Source organism: Erithacus rubecula (genome assembly GCF_903797595.1).
Source record: "Erithacus rubecula genome assembly, chromosome: Z".
NCBI lineage: Eukaryota > Metazoa > Chordata > Aves > Passeriformes > Muscicapidae > Erithacus > Erithacus rubecula.
Genome location: NC_136661.1, coordinates 8,398,996 through 8,416,570, shown reverse-complemented (window position 1 = coordinate 8,416,570; position 17,575 = coordinate 8,398,996). Strand labels below are relative to the sequence as shown.

At 34.0% G+C, this 17,575-nt stretch overlaps 1 protein-coding gene across 2 annotated transcripts in view; it reads right to left on the bottom strand.

The window, feature by feature from the left end:
- Nucleotides 1–1,768: 1,768 nt before the first annotated feature.
- Nucleotides 1,769–17,575, bottom strand: part of TNPO1 (transportin 1) — a 52,505-nt gene continuing 36,698 nt past the window's right edge. For both annotated transcript variants that reach the window (XM_079330294.1, XM_079330295.1), the window contains 12 exons: nucleotides 17,039–17,210; nucleotides 15,727–15,813; nucleotides 14,827–14,934; nucleotides 14,492–14,650; nucleotides 14,311–14,398; nucleotides 13,233–13,331; nucleotides 12,924–13,019; nucleotides 10,076–10,151; nucleotides 9,182–9,281; nucleotides 7,747–7,821; nucleotides 4,831–4,973; nucleotides 1,769–3,362 (listed from right to left, as the gene is read on the bottom strand). In XM_079330294.1, coding sequence (XP_079186420.1) covers nucleotides 4,866–4,973; nucleotides 7,747–7,821; nucleotides 9,182–9,281; nucleotides 10,076–10,151; nucleotides 12,924–13,019; nucleotides 13,233–13,331; nucleotides 14,311–14,398; nucleotides 14,492–14,650; nucleotides 14,827–14,934; nucleotides 15,727–15,813; nucleotides 17,039–17,210 — 1,168 coding nt within the window. In that variant the 3' untranslated portion in view covers nucleotides 1,769–3,362; nucleotides 4,831–4,865. The remainder of the gene's footprint in view (nucleotides 3,363–4,830; nucleotides 4,974–7,746; nucleotides 7,822–9,181; nucleotides 9,282–10,075; nucleotides 10,152–12,923; nucleotides 13,020–13,232; nucleotides 13,332–14,310; nucleotides 14,399–14,491; nucleotides 14,651–14,826; nucleotides 14,935–15,726; nucleotides 15,814–17,038; nucleotides 17,211–17,575) is intronic.

The window sequence follows — 17,575 nt, the reverse complement described above, 5'->3', positions numbered from 1 at the left end:
TCAAAAAGGGAAACTCATAACAGGAAAAAGGCATATATAAAAACAGTAAACACTGACCTCCTGAGGTTCCTACAACAAAATTATTCAAGTAGAAAATCTACACCATTACGTAGCAGCGGCTATTTCTGTAGTTTAGCACACTAACAGCACTTTTTCAGTGTGTAAGGAGCAAATGAAGTAAGCCGTGCTTTTAGCATGCCAAGAGGCAGAAACACTGGAATGTAACAAAGACAAACTCACAAGTCTACCAGTATAAACATTCAGTCAACATTCAAGAACTGTCAAGACTACACCACAAGAATTAAGATGCTTTTTATATATCCCATGATGCAATAATTCAGCTTTAAATATTAATGCTGTTTCAGAACTTCTCTTACCTCACATTACACCCTAAAAAGCTTCTGCAAATCTCTGCGCTATATTATGCATTAGGAATACGGTTTATTTGCTTTAAAATATACCATGACATTACTTACTGATACAAAAAAACTATTTTGTTTATTCCTGTCCTAGTTATTCCTGCCCTTTTAAATTATTTTCCTTGCTGTCATACCAGATCAGTTCACATCTGTAAAAAATATGTATTAAAAGAAATATGTACAGAAGTGGCATCCTAAGCTAATCCAAGGTGAGGTGGAGTGGTTTTATTTGGTTAGAGAGGCTTTCTGAATTTAAGAAGTTTAGTTAAACCCAGATTTTTGTTGTTACACTACTATATCATTTGGATAGTTTTTCTATCCTATAAACTTTTTAATGTTATTTCTCTGAAACTCTTCCTTAATGTTCAAACACATTTAAAATTAAAGCAAGTTTAGGTCTAAAATAATATCCCACCTTGCTAAATTTTGGGCAGGGATGTTCCCTTTCAAAATTAAAGTTTTAAAATTGAATTTTACTAATTTATATCAGAGTTTTTAGTTGAGAAGGTATTTTTGGTTTGCTATTGTAGTAATGTAACTTGAAAGCAAGTTATCACATGCAATTTTGATCAAATTGAATAAATACTATGTACTGGCATTATCAAATGCATTTCACACAGTACATGTCCAAACTATGCTTCAAGCATAAATCCACTAAAATTTGCAAAGCCAAAAAAAGGGGAGGGGAATAGAAAACATGCATGTGATCATGCATTAAAAAAAAAAAAGTCTAAATTCTTCAAACAGCATTTATAAGTTCACACTCACACAGCTCAAACTTCAGTGCAATGGCTAAATCACTCAACAGTCAAAGAACAGAACCATGCAAAGAAGAGCAAGTGCTTAAAAAAGCCCCAATTAAAAAACCCAAAACAAACAAACCCAAAACCAAACCAAACACAACAAAAAATCCCCCCAAAACAAAACAAAAAAACACCCACAACCTCCTTCAAGAGCCCCCAAAATACCCCAAAAAAACCCCAAAAACCAACCAAACAACCAAAGGAGAAAAAAAAAGAAAACAAACCAGAAAACACCAACTAAACCAAAAACTGTTATCCAGTATCCATTCTGCAATGCAAAGGTGAGAAACTAAATCTACAAAAAGGCTGTTATGGCTTAATTATGTTTTGCAGATTAATAATGCAGCACTTGAAAAATGGAAAGGTGTGGCTTCACCTCTGACCAGCAGAGTTAAAAATCTCTCCATTTTCCTTTATCATCATGGGATACTCTTTAGGCAATCTAAATTAATAAAGACTTGCCACTTTCAGATGGACACAAGATCAAGTGTACCAGTTAGGATTTCACATTCACAGTACATAAGAAAATACACATGGAAGGAAAAGTAAAGCGTTAACTTAACAAGGATTTATTCACAGGAATACATGTAAGTAGAGAAAAAAAAACACAACAGAAAAGCTAAACAAATGAAATGAAGAGGATCCAAACCAACTTTCACTCTGTAGCTTTAAACTTGCACCCTTGTGCATTTAACTACATCACAAAGGGCCACCAACATGCGCCAATACAGTGTAGATACCCTGCATTACATCCATTAACTTAAACATCTCTTTAAGATCATGCTTTGAACAAAAAGAAAGCGTAGAAGGTAATACGTTGAGTGGGAATAAACACAAATATAGCAATCTTGTCATCAACTTCTACAATTGTCTTTACGTGCCAACTAACATTTATGCAGCCTTTAACAGGTCTTACCATGTAACTCATTTTAGAGATTCTGATAAAATCACTAGTATATAACCATGCAGAAAGCACATCACACTGACAGCACAGAGGCAAATATTTTGCACAGCTATATCAGCTTTCCACATTGTGCAGGTTACACACAATACAATATCAATCTTATTCTTAACAGATCCTAAAAGGTATTTCAAGGCCTAATTGTTAACTACAGTAATTTATATCTATATTCTTAATAAAAATAAATTCCACTGAATCTTAAAAAGGAATTTTAAATGCAGGGCTATATTGAATTGGTAAACTGCAACACAAAACTGGCGCAACATAGGTAAATGTATACCAATTTCACTCTATGTGATGCAAGCATGCTACTTTCCCACTAATTAAAAGTACTTCTGATCACTAGGAGCCAGAACGCATGCCTGAACCTTAAACTGCAAGTTAAGAATAATGCCTTACTCTAGAAATCAAAACTAACAAAGTACAATAATAAAATCATATCCACTACCTTGGTTGTTTTTCTTAATGTAAAAATTAAGATGTCAATCTTTCGTTTGCAGTGTCCCTCTTCTTTACCCCAAAAATAAAAGGAGTGACTTATTTGGCAGCTTTAAGGTTGCTTCATTTTGTCCAAGTTAACCTTTATTATTTTATGATGGGGTTTCTATACTGTACACTGCAAGTGCCTGTTCCTAATACAGACACAAACTGCATTTTAACTGTACTAACTTCGTTTGTGTAGTTCTTCATTAACATGCAAATACCTAGGAATCCCACCAAGCAGGATGAAATAATGTAGAAAACCCTTACTTAAAAAAACAGAAAACAAAAAAGAAAGCCTTTTACTGTTTGTGACCCCCATTCTTAGGTTTCCTTTATTGTGCGCAAAATATTTTTCCTCTTTACGTATCCCTAAGGTTCAATTATATGGTTTCTTATTTTAATATAAATCCCCACAATATTCCAGAATGTGCTGTTTTGTGACTAGATTCTTTTTTTTTTCTTCTTCACATCCAGTGCAGAGGTGTAATAGGAGACAGATTTCCACCCACAAAGGCTCCAGATGTTAAAACATTTCCCAACATCGACTTAATACAGTGACGGCAACACCTCCCTCCCGCCCCTCCCAGTAGGGTTGGGATTGTACTGTATTCCCTACTGGTTTACCCTTCCCCCCAGTAAAGGGTAACATTTTCCCTGGGTGCAGAGGCTCCCTCATAGTCTCCCAGACTGAAGGACCTATAAAAAGAAAAGATAATGGTATAATTAGATCTTACCTTGAACATCTGGCAGACAGGTACATTAACAAAGTGTCTTTTTCGAGCACTAAGTGCCAAACTATAACTTAAAAATGGATTTATGCCTAATGTTCTCTTTTAAGTCTGTTAAGAAACCAGACTATTTGTATCAGATGAATTATTATTCATGAAACAACAACATATGCTTTGAAGCCACACTGACAGTTCTACCATTGTGCTAAACTTAGATTTAAGATAAAAGCATCCTATATATTCTAAGTAGTTTTTCCTTTTTTAGTGCAAAATTATGAGGCAGTCATGACACTGAGAAAGAATATTAAACTTATCTGCAACTGACCTAGCAGCTTCCTTTTCGAGTGGATTAAACAAGACTGCCGTAGCTTTTCTGCAGTTGAAACTGAGAATAATGGATTTCATCACTTTGAATTCCTTTTCATCAGGAGAAGAAAACACCCTTAAGTTAGAACTAAAATGTCCTCATTGATAAGCATGCATCTGTTTTATTTTTAATCCATTGCTCTGATCAAACATGCAATGCAAACAGGATTTTTTATGACACTGACTTTGAAAAAATCTTAGGCTGACTTTTTAAATAGTTGTCCATTTCAACACTAAACAGAACTGCATGACTCACTCTCATAATTTCAGTACAAAAATTCTATTAGAAGTATCAAATCTATATAAAGACTAAAAGAATAAAAATCCACTCTCTTTTTTGGACAATATAATAATTTCTTCACACAGTATCACACATGGGAAATTTGCTCTCTACAGCGTATACAAGCAGCATATAAAGCAAGATGGTAAAATAATAGAGCTACTCTGGAATGCACTTTCACTGCTCTTTGTCAAAGCTGAATCGTTCTCCACATGGAAGTATCTAATAATTCTGAGTTGACACACAAAATGGAACATGGCAATAATAAACACATCCGCCTTCCCCAAACATAAAACTTTACAATTACTGCAGTTAGTAGCATAGCATTCTTTATACAGTGGAAAGATAATTTAGTATTAGTAGTCAGGAGGTCATTAGACTTCTCATAGCTACTTTGCTAACAAATCTGCTTTCTTATCCTAGAAGAGTATTCCCACTTTGACCACATCTGCCATCTACGAATTCATAACATAGAAGGTAGCCTGTGTCTTTCATATGATGACTTGAGGATCATATTCATCACTTTGCTTATTAAACTTGAACCAGCACTTTGCTATACCTACACTTTCAACTTTCTTGATAAACTAATGTGTTTATCATAGGCTCACTTTCTCTCTCTGTAACAATAAAAAAAAATCAGACAAATGGTTTTGCTACAGTCGCCATAATTCAGGTATACTATCATCCCTGGAAAGATACCTTCTCCAGTGTAGCTCAGCAGTTCTAGACTGATGAATTAATTATGCTTCTTATGATGCAAACGGAGGAAGTTCCAGCTCTCTATGCTTACCTCTAATTATGGGACTGCAGCTACAGTGCATGAGGTTAAACTCCATAGTAAGCTGCAAGGCGCTCTTTTAAGGGAAGAGGAAACTGGTCAGAGAAACGCCTCCAATTCTCATCCCCAACTTGATTTTTAAATCCATGAAGAATCTACAGAGGGAAAAGAAAGAGGAAGTCCAAATAAGCAAAAAACAGAGAGCACATTATTTACTAGCCTTGTATACAGTAAGCCACAAACTGCGTTGTATATTTGGCAATCTGAATTCATCAATATCCTACCAAAATGCTACAAAGAAGCAAAGAAAGTACAGCAAGGTCTTTCTTAATGTTTCTTTAAAGATGACATAAAGAATATAGCTAACCAAAGAAACTAGTATACGTGTTTATATATATTTTTAATAGGGAACTTAAAACCTAGAGTTAAGCCATTTCAGAAAGTTTATTTATAGTTTTTCAATTCACTTTTCATCCATCCATCCATCCATCCATCCATCCATCCATCCATCCATCCATCCATCCATCCATCCATCCATCCATCCATCCATCCATCCATCCATTTTATCAATTGACAGTTCATATATTTTAAGACTACTGTGTTCATGTTTATTTTTGAATAAATGTGAAGCATGTTGTGGGGAGTTGAGTTAAACAGCAAACAGCTTTTGAATGAATGAATACTTGTCAATTTCTAACACAAACATAAAATCTTTGACAACTCTGTTTTCTGCATAGAACTGTAAGACAACTTCACTAAAAATGAATCTCTTAAAACCTTTGTTTTGAAAGATCAGGGATACACAGTCAATTGCAATCAAAAACCAGTGAAAGAGGAAAACAAATAATCCACAGGTTTCAGTCTGAAACTTCTGATGTAATAAACTAACTGAAAATGAAATCACAGTAACAAAAAACAAATCTTAGTATGCTATCTCTTAAAACAGCAAGTAAAAGCCAACCATTAGAAAGGACAAAAGCAGAGAAAATTACATTCCTCATAAAAAATTATACCAAAAAAATCTAAATTGCTTTCCCTTTTTACACTCAGTGTAACTGAATTGTGGAACAAGTGAAACATCCTCAAATAAAAGGCAATGTCAAAATTCAAGCTCATGGTAACAAGTTCATGCTCAACACAAGACTGTCAAGAGCTGGTTTTAAACAGATGTAGTGTTAATGACATTACATGCAACCAGTTAGCTTACTGCTTTTCTCCCTCCCACAAGCAGGCTCTTTCCTAAACCCAAAGAGTCACATTAACCAGCTGCTAAGAAACTACTGAAAATTTAAGAATGCTCAGGTATAACAAAAGATTATAAGTCAGATTTTGATGAGTGGCAGCTCATCTCATCTATTCATGCTCTTGAAAGTATTTTCTCTTCCAGTTCTAGCACTAAAAAACAAACAAATAAAAGGATTTCAAAACCTGGACAAGTTTTGTTTCTTTCCCTTTCCTTAAAGTCATAATTACTGTTGGAAAAACATCTAGTTGGACTATAGGAATTGCACATTCATTAAGAAATAGTCTAAAAACCCTGCATGCCATCACTGCAGAAAGCTTTATCTCCTTCTCTGCAAGGCAAAACCCACAAAAAAGACTTTAAAATTGCTTGTTTAAAAAAGCAAGGATGTCTTTATGACAAGTGACCAAGAAACACTCTGTTTAGTTCAAATGCATTGTATCCTAAACGGATAACTTGGAAAAAAATCTGAGAAAGAGGAGTTTACCCTGAAGAAGGACTGGTGCAAAAACATGCAGTGAGACTGGGCAATCATCACAGACTCTATCCAGGACCTCCTTTTAAATTGTAATTGCTGTTTCATTCTGCAGATAAATACTCATAGATGTATGATCTTTTCTAGACCTAATGTTCCTTGGAAGGAGGTCTGAGAGACTAACTAGGACAGCTAGATTTCTGTCTTTCCTCTTAAAGATGGGATAGAAAAGTTTTAGCTTCTGATTTGACACTTACACATGTCACTAATTGAAGAAAAATGACAATACCAAACCATGATCCTAATAAGCGCTTAAGAATATGCTCCATTTTTACTTTCAAAATATTATGAACCTTACTTTTGACATAGAACTTTTAAAAATGGGGATTTCACTTTAAAACTTGTGAGGTAAACCACTTCTCTGTATCTCTCTTCTTTTAAAATTTAAGACACTAGTGCTAAAATACAATATATTGAATTCTGGGTGGGGCTTTTTTGTTTTTTACTTACTTAATACAAGGCACACAGTCCGTTTTTTTAAATTCTAGTGATGCTTTGCTTAGGGATGAATTCTTAGATATAACTCCTCTTTTTAAAATTCTACTGACACTTCTACTGACGGGATTAATTCTTAGGTATAACTGCATGTTAGTGTCTTAAAACTTATTCAACCAAGAGGGATTCTGAGGAGGATTAAGCAATCTATTATTTTCAGCAGAAGTTAGGAGAAACAAAGAAGATATCACTGGGATATTTTTAATTTGAAACTTATGTATGTCTCCAAAATAAAGTAGCCATCTTTGTGGCAAAAAATAGTCTTGAACCATATAAATCTAATCTTCTGAAAAAAAGTCTTACATGTAGTATAATCTCCCATTCTTCCAAATGCAGGAAAAACATAGTAGGCTTGACATTATGAAAAGCTGTTTGAGGATCATTATCCCTTCAAAAAACACCTCAAGTAAAGTTTTCAACTATTTCAAAAAGTTTGGAATAATCCAAATACATGTAAGATGATACAGATTAAAAAAAGAAGTCAGGATTTTCATGAGGCTTTCTCCAACAATTTATGACCTTGTATGAACCTCAGAGGGCAGAGAAACCTCCATGACCGTAAACACAGTAAGAGCTAGCAGTGAGAAGGAAAGAAAGAAACCAGAGGATGTAAAACAACCATCACTAGAATACACTGTTATCTTAGCAGCCTTACCTTACAGAACATGTCTCGAAGATCATCTTTTGGGCTAATCCATGATGCAACAGCATCACAAAAAAAAATAAAGTCCTACAAGATTAAACAATCATATAGGTTAGAAATCTCGGTTTATACATCTGAAAACAATACTTGATGTTCATTCTGTGAACCGTGGATGGTCTTTGATCTAATTTACAACTGCTTTTGCTTTTATGTATTTATTTTCCATTTAATTCAGACAATGGCAAATTATTGTATGCCTAAATGTTAGCAACAGAAATTGCTGAGTGTCTTAAATTAGACCATGATGAAAACAACCCCAACTCTCCCCTCTGCATCACACTAGTATAACTTTAATTCTTTCAGTACATACATAAAACATACAAATGCAAGATCTACTTACTTTAGTCACAAGCAACAAATGCATCTCTCACACATTTCCAGTTAGGGAAAAAAACCTGTTTTATTTCTTTAAGTAGTTTTTTACTGGGACACAGAGAATGTTTATTATACAGATTCAAAACTAAAGCCATCTCAGAATCCTTATACTCCATTCATCTGCTGTCATGCATTACCTCCTCCTACACCAACAGAACACCAGCCTTAAAAAATAATTTCGCTAACGACATAATAGGAACTGAAGATGATGACTAGAGAGTAGAGATGAGTTAATGAAATGGGCCCTTATTTAATCCCTCTCTGTAAACTACATGAATGAACAGACAGCAGAAGACTGAAATGTAAAATATAGAATAAAGCCTAAATGAAATCAACTGAAAATTTCAAAACAAGGTAAACAGAATTCTTGTGTTTCAGGAACAAGAATTCTAGGCAGAGAAAAGGGAAAGATCAGTTTTGTTTTCCTCTTAAAAATATTACAGCTCTACTTTAGAGGTGTGAAGACTAAAGATAAAGTCATATTCCATTCTTCAATCATACCCTTTATTTTAAAGAGATGCATGTTCACAGTCACATTGACTATTTGAAAAATTTATCCAAAGTTGAAACAGAATCTTCCCTACCCAAGTGTTAAGAACAAAAGGGTGGTTATTGGTTTGGCTCTGTTTCTTGTTTTAAAAACCTAGGTCACATCTGGAAAATTGGTTTAAGTGTCAATTTTTACCTTATATTTGCATACAGATCCTGACCACAACCTGACAGTAGTATCAAAATACATCTATTTTAATCGAAGTTCATTATTTACATATTCATTGCCAATAAAAGATAAAAAGACTTTAACAATACTTCTCCCCATTCCTTTCTAGATGACAATTACTGAAGTATCACGGCACAAATCATTCACAATATAAACATTTTTGGCTTCTTGACCTCAAAATAAAGCTACATTGTGTACTGCAAGGAATCTCCTCAAGGTTTTCATATGCAACATACAGCTTTCCCTAAATTTCACATGCGTAAAGAAAAGCTAGTATCTATTAATGTATCTTACTTGGACTACTCCACTGGGGTTGACCGTAATCATGGTACATATCCCACGGAACGCTGAATCCTTTTCCTCATTGTCTCTTATGTTTCGCAGAGAGGTGCACCTAATGAATTAGAAAGCAAAACTTAGATAACCCTATTACTTTTCTTCAATAAGTCAAAACTAGATGACAGTATCTGATGGAATAAGTCACACTGATAAAATGATCTGAAACACAATATTGAACACTTAGAAAAACACTTATTTCACACAGTTTTTACTAGCATAATCCCATTAGGCATCACCTCCAGAATCTGGATTTTTTGATATTCTGTAGTCAAAAAGTGTGACCTCTATTCCATTAAATACAAAATAAGCATGTATCTGAAATACTTATAGAAACTATCATTATTAGAAGCGGAACATATATACTGTCACAGTATGAATTATGTCAGATACCACTTACAGAACAGTTATTGAACTTTAACAGCAGCAAGCAAGCTATTTTATACGTAACAAATCTATAAACATATATTCCTTATAGCATTTCAAGCCTCAGACTGAATTTTAGGTAATGCACTGTTTAAATTTTTACAATATTTGCATGCATTGTATTATCATTCTGGTGGATTTTAAAATGCTCTTTCATAGTCAAGCTTTAACACAGCAAGCATGTGACAATCTTATCCCATGCATAAATTAGTCGTTAGCCACAACATAAAGAATACATGACGGTGCTACTAAAAACTCACAAACCTGATAGGACAAGATTAGTCACATGGTTGGCAATGATTAAGGATTGAGATTTTGTAACCAACTGAAAATATATCTAAAAGTGAGATAGAGAGAAGAAAGAAAGAAAGAAAGAAAGAGAGTGAAGAAAAATGAATTAAAAAAAAAAGATTGAATAATACACACCAGGGTCTTATAAACTGCTGTAGCATGGGGGCCACCTCTTGAGGACAAACGTAACCAAGACGACCAATTGTTATTGCTAAGGTAACGCAATCACGGTTATACACCACCAAACGCCAACCAAGACATGAGCAAATGAGGGGGGAGGAGAAAAAATAAAGAAAAAACAACAAATAACTCAGAAACAGAAACCAACAGAATCTGTGTATGATAATAAACATAAGATTTCACCAGTGCTGTTTATTACCACCCCCTAAATAAGAGGCAGCAACATATATGGTATACTCTCCAAGGTAAAAGAAAAAATTAAAGAAGTATGAGAGAACACCAAAAACACAATTATAAATCCAAAGGCTTTCTGATGTAAGCAGTCATTCTGTCCCTCTTTAGAGTAATCATTTATAGTAAATTTACCTCAACAAATTTAAAGTTTTTATTGAAATGCATTATAATGGATATTTTTTAAAAAAGGAAATGAATACTTTTCAATTTTAGTATCAAGTATTCTATACATTTTATTTTATCCATAGAAATCAAGGTTTTATAGACCTAATTGATAATAAAAATACATTTCCAAACACTTTACATGGAATATATTGTGGTCTGTCTGAAAATCCTAAATAGCTGGAACACTTTCCAAAGATTAACAAATGTTTGTCTTCTCCATAATCTCATAGAGAATTTAATTTAAAATGGTTGCTAACTCAAAGTGACTGACTGAAGAACATTAATTCTTTAATCCTAGTATTTCTCCTGCTCACAAAAGTTTTCCTCATAAGATGTACAAGAGTCTGCCTTCTGATACCAAAACATGAGGACTCATGAAAAGCAAAATTGCTTTACCACAATTAGTAGTTTGGTTCTTGTTCCGAGAGACAGAACGAAGAAAGTATCATTATGCAAATGTGTTTTAATGGTGTTTGCTCAACTCACGAAAGATTAATCTTTAGAAAAAGGAGAGGGTGGGAAATAATGTATCAGAATTACTTGAAGCAAAATACATGAATAATACTAAAATCCAGCAGATTTGTATGAAGCAGAAAAAGGAAACCTATGTTCAAGGGACATACTATGCAACACTCTAATTAACAGGCATTTGTGAACAGTTTCATGAAACATGCAATAAAGCAGATGATGCTTTCTCAAAGAGAAGTTTGGTGCAGGATATACTAGCAGTCTGAAACATTAATTCAATGTGATGCAGCTCACTGTTAGCATACTGGTGTTACTCAATTTCCACATACAGTGTCTAAAACTTTTTAGAATCTTACAAAACTTCACTGAAGTTTAAATGAAAATACAGTTTTAAGTTTAATCTGTAAATTCTTACAGCCACAGCCTGAATAAGGAACAGAAATCTCTGTCAAAGTATGTTTTCATAATTAATTACACAGCAAGCTACAGCAAAACCAGTAATATTCTTGCACATACTAGCAGCACACAACAAAATATCCCACAACAAACTTATAGTAAGTACACCACACTCAACATTTATTTGCAGTTATCCATCCACATTTAAAATAACTATTAAGAGAATTAAAAAAAAAAACAGTGTTCAGATGCTTCCAAAAATTCTCTTAACAATGATGGAAGCATACAATTAACTATTGGATGCCTCTCAGTTACAGGTATTACACATCCATCAGTGCAGAGGAGGGGAGTCAGGGCAGGGGTAAGGAAAACTTCTATTGTTACACTTTTATAGTATCATACTGTTACACTATTCCATGGTATATTTCACAACTAGCTATTTGATTCAAAATTTTCTTTTCAAAAAGTAGTACCAATCATATGCCATAAAACTAGGTAAATTTTCCTTCAAGTTACCTTCCATACTAAATGAGATACAGGCACAGAGAAAGTGCAGCTTTTAAGTTTAGAGAATACTGAAGGAAAAATATACTTTGAAAACTCTCTCCAAATTACCTCTTGCTTTGCTCAAAAAGTATAACCGTACCATTGTATCTGCATTATATTCAAACATGTCAGATACAGCTACTAAACTGTTGTAATTGTAAATTGTTGTGATTGCAATTTTCTTACAAGATGGTTTTTAAACAGAAGGAAAAAAATCCCCAATTACTAAAGGAGTAAACAATAAACCCATTGAATTATCTATAAATTTCTGCTCAAGTATGGAAGGTGCTTTTCATACCAGAACATGCCTTCTATAAATGCAAAAGAAACAAGCCTCAGAAATTCCAATTCAGTAAGGCATTTGGGAATTACTCCCAATTTGGAATGCAAAGTCAGAACATAAAATATGCATATCATTATTAGAATTCTTTTCAGGAATTTGTCATTAAGTGACCAGGTAACAGAAATTAAACATAATTTCCGTTATGTCATGGTAAAACTGCCATCACAGATCTAGATTTTTGGCATGAAAATGTAAGTGAATCTTAAAAAAAAATCTCACTTTTTTTGTAAATTTAACAAGTTCATTGTTTTCTATATGACAATTACTTTTTTTCCCACACTAGACATATATATACAGTACATGTGTAAGGACATGCACACTCAAAATCAGTGAGAAATTAAGTCTTAAGTGTTACTGCATACATTTGTCATATTTAATACATAAATAAAACCAGAAGAATGATAAAAGAGTTAATAAATATATATTACAAATGGTATAAAAGGAGAAAGCAATTAGAATCTAGATATATGATTTGTTGCGAGACTGAGACTTGTAAGAGCTTGTGCAAAACAGGGCTGCTTTTGCTTATAAAAGCCAAGTACATAACAAAATCAGTTCTGGTGTTGCTCCCCTAAGTAATTTCGAAAAACAATTATTAAAAAAAAAAATCTTCTAATTCCCTTCACCATGTACAGGTTATTTTTTGGGTACCTGTGTTCTCTAACAACGTCTTTGGTGTGTTGGGTCTGTTAATTATTTCTACAAGCTGGTGCAAGACCATTGGGATATAAGGCTGCATTTCTATACCTGAAACAATAATTAAAAAAAAAATCAGAAGAAAATGACCATTAATTACATAATGTAAACAGAACATGTATACTTAACTTACTAAAAGGGATATGGATCACAAATGCAATTTAAATATTAACATAAAGGTATCACTTAAAAAAAAATCACTTAAAACCACACAGACAAATAATTCTAAATGTGCAGAGATTTAAAGAAAAAATTATATCTTACCCATCTGGATAGAGATTTCTCCAATTGCCCAGGTGGCATTGTTACACACAGAAATGAATTCAGGGTTTAGGTTGGTTCCCAAAATTGGCATGAAATCAGCTAGAAAGAACAATATTTTAAAAACTCATCACACAATACAACCATCTTATCTCATTACTTCAAGATTGTGAGGGGAAGAAAAAAGGGATGTTCAAGAAAAAGATAATGTAAGCCTATTTAGCCTATTTAAATACTTGGAAAGTATTACATTCAAATTAACAAGAGCTATATTCCAGCTTTACATCAGATTAACCTGGAATTTAGAACCTAAGCAGATAAATGCAAATATTTTCAAATCATGCTTTTAAAATCTTCCTAATAGGTGCTCATCTTTATATAACTTTTATGTAGAAATCTTCCTTCCCTCCCTTGCTCAGGTGAGAGGAGAGAGATGAAGAGAAGGAAGAAAACCAACATAGCTACAAGCACTAGAAGTTTTATCATAAGGCTGAACATCCCCAAAATCACCTGGATAACCATTTCCTACTCTTGAAAATACAACAAAGACTAGAAGGCAATCACAACTTTGATTAAATTTTAAGAAAAATGAGTCAAAAAGGTCATTATAACATCTGCCAAATTAATTTTAAATTCCAAGCCTATGCAAGCACTCATTTGGCAAGTGCATCACAACAGTATCTGTGGGAAGAAAGAGCTAATATTGTGGAAGTGTATCACTGATGATACTTCCCACAGAAATAAAAAATAAAGCAGATAAACAAAGTAAAACCTATCTTCTAGCCCATTTTTAAATTTATGTATATTGTATACTTTTTCGCTTTAAAATAAATTCTAGTAGAACAGAAAGAGCTGTAAAAATAAAGAAGAAAAATGAACTTTTACACTGTCCACAAAAATAGGAACGTTTTCTTAACATACAATTCAAGGGACAAAAGACTACAGACTGTTGTTTATAAAGGAAAATTACTATGTATGACACCATAAAAAGGCAACCCACAGAATAGGGAGCATGACAATGGCTAATACAACCTCTTAAACATTTGCAAAACAAGTTATAAAACATGTAAAAGAAACATACCGATGCAAGGTTTAACATGCTGAAAACATGCCTTTGTCAGATCACCTAACAATGCAAAAGAACTCTGCCGTACCTCAGGCATTTTGTCCTAAAAGGAGGAAGAAAAAAATGACAATTTTAGAAGAGTTTCTCATTCTCTGAATAAAGAAAATGTGTGGATCAAATACCTTACTCATCTCACCTGCATGCACTGATACATTAGTGTCAGGATATTGCTGCGAGCCACTAGCTGTTCAATGTTGCCTCCAAGTCCTTCAGCTAAACCACTGAGTAAATCAAGAGCCACAATCATGAAATCTTTATCTGGAGCCTCATATTGGTCTGGTTGAGCATTATGCAACTGCAACAAATAAGTACACATTTTCAAAATTATACTAGATTTTCTCAGGAGTATGCATAAAGAAGTTGCAGAACTGCACCTTCATTTAGATATTCAATTTCCCTGCACACCTCTAATTTTACATAGTTAACACTTTTGTTTAGCACAGTAACACTGGAATAGTTATAGCAGAATACCATGGCTTGTGCAAGTGTCTTCTGCACCAGATTTACACAACGCTGGTACACAGGTTCACAGTATGGAAGAAAGCCAGATTGCAAGGCAGTAGCAACTGACGACAGGCACTGGAATTAAAAAAGAGGCAAGAGAGAAAACAGTCACTACTTTTTATCACATCTGTGAAGAGTCTTTTACTTGGGAGAGGCACTTTGGAAGGTATCAGAATTTTAAATACACCAACATATAACTGATTAAGTAAACATAACCTAGAAAGGCAGTACTGATTTAGCTGAGTCAAGGCAACTACCAGCAAGTTGTTATTCACTCCTGCATATGCCAGTTGAGAAAATCTCAGCAGCAGCATCTTCTTAGAGGTGGCCAAGAATGCATACAAAACCAGTTACAACAATTCAGACAGCACTTACGCTAAGCTGCAGTATCTTGACCATGACCAAGCCCTAATATAACTTAAGAGTTACAAAACTAATTTTTCTAGAGGCGTTTTCCCCTAGAGGTGCTTCACATTCAGCAAGTACAGAGCATTAGACTACATGGCCTGGTTCATACCTTCAGCTTGTCTGACAATAGTTTTAATGGAGGGATGAAGAGAGAGCAAGGAGAAAGAAGACAAGAGAAGAATAAAAGGAGGATAGAACCCTTTTTTTTTTTCCTAAAACGATCTAGCAAAGAAAACACTCCAAAATGGCAGAAAAAAAATCTAAAGGATTTCTGCTAAACCTAAGGACATTCATTCAGTCATATAATTTTCTTATCATGATCAGAATATTTTTGTCCTAATGGAAAACAGCTAAAAATGTCAGCTTTTATAGTCTTATTTACTAGGAGGAACACCTTTAGTAAAAAATAAATACTTTCTAAACCAAGTTGATAAAAAATAATCACATTTTAACATTTACCTCTAATAAAGGGAAGAGATCTTTATCTTCATCCTTCAACATGTTCCACTTCTGGATTAATGGAGGCATTAGCATCTGAATATATTCCTATTTAGGATGAAAATGCATCAGCTGCTAAACACTTTACTGCATATCACTTTATTTCAAAGTTAAAAACAACTAAGATATATTTTATTTTTTTCAAAAAAAGGAACAAACATGTATCCTGTAATTCAATCACTGTTGCAATTCATAGAAATATTTTAATACTAGAATTTACAATTTGTGTTTGATATTCTCTCCTAAAGCACATAAGTACCTTTACAAAGGGAATCTCTTCCTCCAGCTTTGGTTTCAGCATAGCTGTCTGGGTTATCTATCTGACTGTCACAAGGTGTACAGAAAACATTTTTATATTTACATTGTGGCTCTTCATCTGCCACCTGCTTTTCTCAACCATCCCTGACTGCCCTGATGTTACAATCCCATCTCCATGACCACAAGTTCTGAAATCTCTTCCTCAAACTAGCCATCTATGAAGAAAGTAATTTCCTACCCCTCCAGAAGGAGGCACTTAGCCCTTCTACATGAAGCTCGCTTCCTTGCCACTGCACAGCCACTGTCACAAGGACATTAAGCAAGGAACCTCTAGAGTCCTGTTGCCACCAGAACGTATCCAAAGAGCCAACAGATTTTGCTACATCCAAAGGTACAAAATTCTAACTGACTAAAGAAAGTCCCACCCTTATCAGGAGCTGCCATTTAGCATACTCCTGGTACTGTCAAATGTCAAGGTGGCCAGGCTCATAGAGAGAGACTGAAAGACAGATCCTTCGATGGTGTGGGGTTCAGATGGCAAGTAAAATACCATGGAAACAACTAAATTTTTTTTTTTTCTAGGGCATCTGTGTCATTTGAATCACTCCAGAGAAACAAAAGAAGTTTCAATAACCATCATAAGATGCAAACATACGATGTGTACATCTACTAATTAATACAAGCACTCTGAAAAAAACCCCACCACATTGTTATGTGCTATCTGTGCTTTGTCCAAAGGAGTATCTAACTGATCTCTCCTCTGAGCAAAAGAACTTGAAGCACAAAGTAAAAACAACCATAATGAACAGCACATTGCACGAAACACTACACACTTTTGCTTGATGGCAAATATTTGTGCAGTGGGAAAATTTTATCTGTAAGCATGTAGCACTAATAAAAGATACACAGAAATATCACCATTTCTAGTTTATAACATGTAAAGCACACTACAAAAAACAATGAAGAAGCTTTTCAAATATGGTAAGTCCTTCTCCAGAACATAAGGTATACTCACAGGTTTATTTAGATGATGTCCTACAGAATCTGCTAGGGTTCCTATAGCATCATAAAGAATGAGCAGGTTTTTATGCTGGTATTTACTAAATGCGAAGACCAAAGTGTCAAGTATATATGCAAGATAAGGAACAAGTTCTGTACAAGCCTCCTCTTCTAGAGTAGCAAAGGCACTGAACGACAATAAAACAAGTTAGTACCTTGGAAATAAGGAAACAAGACAATCCCAAAATGTCCTACTTAACCTATTTCTATTTAAAGATAGAGCTGTGTTTAAGTCCTCAAATTCATGCAAGATATGCTTCCAAAAAGGTAATACTTAAATAACTTTTGATCTTCTTTGACTGAAAACAGAATCACCGATAAGCATCTAGCTCTCTTACTGTCAAGAACAAAATTTTAAAATACTGCCATAAAACTCATTAGGGATACATGGCAGCCACCACTAAAAAAAAAAATAGCATTAGCAGAAAAGTTACAATATACTACAACTAAATATACTTACAATAACAATATACTTACAACTAAAATAGAAGGA